The 7,238-nt window shown below is 33.3% G+C and overlaps 1 protein-coding gene across 1 annotated transcript; it reads left to right on the top strand.

Annotated features, from left to right (window-relative positions):
* Positions 1–475: 475 nt before the first annotated feature.
* Positions 476–2,486, top strand: LOC136844255 (uncharacterized). Its single transcript, XM_067113243.1, has one exon. It carries the CDS (start codon positions 605–607, stop codon positions 2,417–2,419), a length of 1,815 nt encoding a protein of 604 aa, XP_066969344.1. The 5' UTR covers positions 476–604; the 3' UTR covers positions 2,420–2,486.
* Positions 2,487–7,238: the final 4,752 nt, after the last annotated feature.

Here is a 7,238-nt window from a genome sequence, read left to right as displayed (position 1 = left end):
TCAAATTTTATTACTCCTGCTATTTTATGTGATGAGATTCCTATCACTTATTATAAAAATCACTGTTATTTTGATATTGTGTGAAAAAAGGTCCCCCACCGATGCACTTAAAGTTACCGAGTTCTCACCAAAATAGGGAATTATTGTCGAAAAAATTTTAGAGACATTTTATGCATTTTGTTATCTTAGACACCTTACAAACAAGTATTTTATATGCTATTCAAGCAGAATGAGTAATGCCTTGTTGATAATTCAGGTTTCATGACCCCAATTGTATTTTAATTTGAGACTACTGATCACAATTTAACAAGTGATAAACCCTAGAATAGAAACCTTGGGTGATTTTCTCCAGAGTAAAATTTGGATGATGCAATACTGCCACAGTGTGTTTGGGTGTATTGCATCATCTATTGCATCATCATAGGCTGGCTCAGTAGCTTCAGTAATGTTCAGTTCCCTCTCGGACTTGACAGCCATTGGATGTGCTGCCTGGCTCTCTCACCAGGTAATTTCTATAGGAGTTTGCATTAATGCTACTGAAAAGAGGTTTGCATTTTAGTTTTATACTCATACTGAAGTGTTGATTTGCAGTCCTAACAATCATATGTTCTTGTATTTCAGAGAAACGGGAAACATGGCGTACTTTAAGTCTAGTGATACTGAGAAAAAGAATGCACAAAAATGGACTTCCAATCTACCATCATCCATTCATACAATGCGGCGTGATCTTCCTCGTGTTGAATGCTTGACAAGTTTCACCAGGCTACCTCAAAAACGGCATGTTTTAGGAAAATACCACATGTTACTGGAAGAAGACAAAATGAAAAGTACTAGGATAAAACGGATTTGTCAGGAATTATCAGAGTTGTGGGGAAAATTCAACTTTCCTACTCTCAGTCAGCAAGCCATTAATGCACGACTGACAAAAATGATACTTTTATATGAGAAGAATCAACGTAGACCAAAGGAAGGCTTTTTGAATGGTATGAAGAGCATTTTTGACATCACCAAAGTTGATGGTGTTTGGCTGTGCCGTGAGGATAAAGAGCTTTATCACAAACAAATTGAGTCAGGTGGGAAGGTTGGATACACCACTCACAAGCCAGCACCTAAGTCCTCTATACATCCTTCAAAAAGACAGAGACATCTTCCAATATCACATGAACAAAGTGCTACTATATCTGACATGGAAAGTGAATCTGTTAGTTCAGGTGAAAATGTTAGCAGTGTAACAGAGGACAGTTCTGATGAAGAGCCAGTGCCGAACAAGAGAAAAAAACCATCTGCTACACACCAGGCCACAAAATTAGTGAGTCGCCAGAGTCTGTCTACCAACAAGGCATCTAAAGTTTGTGCAAGTCTTGCAGAAGAAGGCGTGCCTCTTCCTACACCAACACAATCAGGAGTATGGCGAGGAGTTATCAGACTTACAGAAAAAAAGAAGGGTGAGATTAAGTCACTTCTAAAGGAAGAGAAGGATTATTGTCTCCATTTTGATGGGAAAAGATTAGTGAAACAGGAATACCAAGTGGTCTGCATCAAAAATGCAACTAGAGATGTAAGACTAGGGGTTGTACGGTGCAAAAGTGGATCTTCAAAAGATATATATGATGCACTCGAGGAAGTTATTGATGAATATGATGCCTGGTCAAGCATTAAAATGATTGTGTGTGACACAACTGCCGTAAACACTGGACGTTCAAATGGTGTGGTTGCAAGAATTCACAGAACTATGAATGAAAAGGGCTTAGACGTGCCTCAATACATTGGGTGTCAGCATCACATATTGGACAGAATATTGAGGCATGTTCTTGACTTCTATGTTTCTGAAACAACTACAAAGCCGAGTCTGAACTACAAATTCGTCGATGAACTGTTAGAAAATTATAATAATCTACAAACTGAGTACAAGGCAGAGACTCAAATGGAAAAGACTGAGAACCCGGGTTGGAGAGATGACTTCAAGTTCTTATATGAACTATGCAAAGCATTCCAGCATTACAAGAAGCATGATTCATTCCCAATTATCAAATGGAAGAAATTGCCTTCACTACACAGTGCCCGATGGAACTCGAGGGCCATTTATACGCTCCTTGCATACTTTTTACTACCATCATGGCGTAATATTTTGGAACGTCCAGTGAGTTTCATCGCCAACAGCTGGCAAGAAGCGTGGTTCACTGATCAAAAATTCAAGGAAACCAGCTACAAGGACCTCCACTTTGGAATTACAGAGTTGAGATGTGCCAGTGCCCTGAAATGCTTGAAAACTCATTGGAACAGGGCACCGCCAATGCTTCATATTCCACGATCAAACATGATAGCTGAGAGAGCTGTTAAAGTGATGGAAGAATTTAGTGAAATATGCAAAAAAGACAAGTATTTAAACGATCGGTTTGTTGTCACCAACAATATCTAGTTTGAGATTTTTTTTGCACCAATATCAGATAGGCCTGTTGAAATGTTTCATACAAAAATGGCTTGTGTGGGGGGACATATTTTCAAATTTGAATAAAATGAATTAGGTTTTTGTGATTAGTACCAAAATGTTCAATAAATCTCATACCAGGCAAAATTTTTTATTTTGAGTCATAACCCTAGTGTTCATACCTTTTGAGTGCAGGGATTTGTACCTAGTGTTCATACCAGATGAGTGCAGGGATTTACACTTAGCATTCATACCCATCAAATGTGGGGATTTGTACTTAGCGTTAATGCCAGCCCTAAGTACAAATCCCCGCAGTAGATGGGTATGAGTACAGCAGACCCAGCATGAACTTACATCTTTCTCGATAGCCCAATAGTTAGCAATGTCCCCCTTTGATAATATTCCCAAAGTAGCATAAATTGGATATTAACTGACATTTGTAGCTTAATGTTGGTATATATATATATATATATTTATATATATATATATATATATAGTATATAATATATAATATATATATATATATATATATATATATATATATATATATATATATATATATATATATATATAGTATATAATATATAATATATATATATATATATATATATATATATATATATATATATATATATATATATATATATATATATATATATATATATACACATACACACACAATATATATATATATATATATATATATATATATATACACACAATATATATATATATATATATATATATATATATATATATATATATATATATATATATATATATATACAATATATATACATATATAAATGTATATATATAATAAATTATATATATATATATATATATATATATATATATATATATATATATATATATATATATATATATATATATATATATACACACACATCAATATGTGTATATGCAATGATAGCTAGGAGAATATTAGTTAGGAATAGCGTAAATATAAAAGAGAGGAATAAAAGAAATGAGAGAGAACCATTAATAGGCAAATGATAGACTGAGAGAGAGAGAGAGAGAGAGAGAGAGAGAGAGAGAGAGAGAGAGAGAGAGAGAGAGAGAGATTGAATAATAGAGAAATGAGACAGAGAAAGAGAGAGAGAGAATAACGATTAGGAAGTGTCATGAGTACGTAGCCAAAACACTGGTGCCAGAATAATCTAAGTGCAACCATTAAAAACTGCCTACCCGTCTCACCTGTGACCTGACCTTTCAACTTTCACTGGAACCTGAAGACTTCTGGTGACGTCATTAGTCCCACCCACAAAGGGGGAATTAAGTCAATTATCACACCCAAGGGAAGTTGTTAGATAATCTTCAACCAACAAGGACGACAAGGCGGAACAGAAGCAATTGTCCGCCTACTAGTGGGATGGACATTTCCTCTGAAGAACCTTCGAGAAAGCAAGCTTGAAGGGAGAGAAGGAGATAGAGAATATCTGAGAGCCTTAGCGGAGTGAGGTCGAGAGCCTCACCAGTTGCGGTTCAAGAAGATTCAAGAAAGGCTCATACTTTAATTTGTAGTCATACTACTTAACTTGTATATATACTGTATTATTTTACTAACGTGTTAATTAAGTAAGAAAACTGCACTGTGTCTTCCTAAGCCTCCTGAGACTCTAACAACTAACAAAAAACAAAGCCAGAAAGGATAAATCAACTATAAAGGAAATATAAAACTAATTCAAATAAGAAGAAGCAACAAAATGTTACTATAACAAACATTACAAAGATAACAATAATAAACTTCTTTACATAGGTAATAGGTAACAAATAAAACAGACATTACATTGGTGACAGCTAAATTGGATCCGAGGAAGATGTAAAAAGTGCAGTGTGAAGAATGAACAAGAACACATACAAGAACTCCATAACAATGGCAATACAAATCGACAAGCAGAACTCAAGAATTTAATCACAGATGGCAAAGTGAATCATAACATCGACAAAAACATTCCTGCTACAAATGTCAACGGCCAAAACAGAATGAAGTGAAATAATAATCATTAACATTACCGCTCAGAAAACCCACAACTGAGAAACATTATTCCCCGAAGATAAAACAACAATTGAACAATGAGTGAACAACGAAAACAACGCAAGCATACCAGTCACCGTGAAAAGGCATAACACCGTAGAATATTTGGCGACAGCAGCAACGACGCCTGTGCATTGAGAAGTCGTATCCTGTGTGTCTACAGCAAACTACAGTGTTGGTCGCGAAAGGAAAAGTGAAATAGTTAAAGAGAAACAGTGGTAGCAAACAACAGTTAAAACCAAACCACAACAGAAATAAGTAAGTCGTGATTGGAAAGTTACTTTAATTATTCTCTCTCTGTAAGTGTATAAAAAAAAATTTTCTTTTTGTTGTTCTCTCTCTTAGAAGGTATAAAACTTTTACAATTCTATCTACAATTATTTTTTTTATCTTGTTATATTTTTTTGATGTTTGATAGATAGGAATCTTTAATACCATAATATTCTTTTGATATATTTTTTGAATACTGTTGTGTATTTGTGTATAAAGTTTTTATGATTTTTAGAATACTGTTGTAATATGCAGAATTCAAGAGGCACAGTGATAAATAAGGTGATTATCTCACACAATCAAAATGCAGAACAAATAGAAAAACTGAAAATTTTCATAAATCAAGTCAATCAGAATGTAACAAAAGAACTGAATAAGTTGGAAAACATATAGTTTTTAAATACATTTGCTCTAGAAAGTGAAGTGATATTACAGGAACATAAAAACACATTAAATGCCATTTTGCTTGCACTTTGAGCCCAACACTAATCACTCCTAAAGAATTAGAAGATATTAAGTTTTGCATCATGGAAAAACACTTTCAGCCACTTGTGCTTTATGATAAAATTATTTTAGTTGTGCCTTTCAATACTAGGATCACAAACACATTAATCACTGTGTACCCATTTCCTATGATAATTAATAAACAATCATTAAAAAGGGAACAATCAGGCATTTTGCATTAGAAGAACACGCTCTACTATTACCATTCTTCACTGATAAACAATTTAATGAGAGTATTCTATTAAAAGAACAGGAATATATATGCAATTTTGATAACCTGTATAAGAATACTAATACTTATCCCTGTATTCAAGAAAAGGATGTATGTACCACAAACTATGATAAACCTTTTGAAGCACTGGTAACTGATCAAGAAATTTGTGTATTTTCACTAAATACTGTTGTAGCTAAAATTAAATGTCACAACATTAGTACAGAAATAAAGCTTAGAAATGGTATATTATGAACCCCATCTTTTCACAACACATAAATTCAACAAAAATGTGCCATATAAAAATTACTCATATAAAATAAATGAATTTAAGTTGTCTCAGTTAGAATTAAAGGAACTTGAAAATCTGAACTATATTGATGAATATTTCTACTATAAGGAAACTGTCTCCCCAATTTTATCATTAGTGAATTTAGTAGGCGGAACAGAAGCAATTGTCCGCCTACTGGTGGGATGGACATTTCCTTTGAAGAACCTTCGAGAAAGCAAGCTTGAAGGGAGAGAAGGAGATAGAGAATATCTGAGAGCTTTAGCGGAGTGAGGTCGAGAGCCTCAACAGTTGTGGGTTAAGAAGATTTAAGAAAGGCTCATACTTTGATTCGTAGTCATACTACTTAACTTGTATATATATTGAATTATTTTACTAGTGTGTTATGAAGTAAGAAAACTGCACTGTGTCTTCCTAAGCCTCCTGAGACTCTAACAACTAACAACAAACAAAGCCAAAAACGATAAAGCAACTATAAAGGAAATATAAAACTAATTCAAATAAGAAGAAGCAACAAAACGTTACTATAACAAACATTACAAAGATAACAATGATAAATAAGCCTCTTTACATTGGTAATGAGCAACAAATAAAGCAGACATTACATGTATATATGTATGTGTATATATATATATATATGTATATATATATATATATATATATATATATATATATATATATATATATATATATATATATATATATATATATATATATATATATATATATATATATAACTGGTTATGTTGTCATTTCTAGAAAACTTCAATTTAAGGAGGAACAGGATAGCCAGAAGACGTGGTCATATTGCAGATATTATTACTTCTTAGAATGTAACAGAGGCACAGCCGAGCTTTCGGGAATAGCCTACGTAACCTTTCCCATCATCAGGGCCACTTATCTATGAAGACAAAAAATACAAAGAAACAGTCAGAAAACCATACTGATTGACTAAAGCAAAAAGTATAAAAACAGCTATGACTGACAGTACTTTAAAATACACAATAAAATCAAGTAAAAAAGGAAACATAAAGATGAAAGTTAACTGCAAATCAAAACTGACAAAGGAGCTATGAGAAGTAAGAAGCGATTACGTACTATGCAGAAAACGTCAAATAAAATCACTGAGCAGATATATAAAAAAACAAATGAATATTCAAAATAATAATAATGATAATGTAGTAAAAAAATGGAGAACCTGCTGTTCATGTCGTAGTTAAATGACTTCTGGGCAAGCTAGAAGACAGCAAATGGAGGAGGGTGAAGTGGTGAGGGTTTAAAAAGTTATGCAATGAACAATGGAACTGGGGTGATTTGGCTATTGAGCATTGTTGAGTATTGTTTAAATATGAAGGGATTCTAACAAGGGAAGCAAATGGCTGTTTTTTGCTTGTCCGAATATCTGAAAATCATTATATTTTATGTGATGGAGGCAGGATATGGCATGAAGTCTAATGGTACAATTTTCTTTTTTTGC

Source organism: Macrobrachium rosenbergii, chromosome 12 (assembly GCF_040412425.1).
Source record: "Macrobrachium rosenbergii isolate ZJJX-2024 chromosome 12, ASM4041242v1, whole genome shotgun sequence".
NCBI lineage: Eukaryota > Metazoa > Arthropoda > Malacostraca > Decapoda > Palaemonidae > Macrobrachium > Macrobrachium rosenbergii.
Note: the sequence above shows the minus strand (reverse complement) of the source record. Positions and strands in the feature narration are given on the sequence as shown.

What these genes read in the sequence shown, in the direction of transcription:
- LOC136844255 (XM_067113243.1), top strand. Translation starts at nt 605, where the DNA reads ATGTTCTTGTATTTCAGAGAAACGGGAAACATGGCGTACTTTAAGTCT.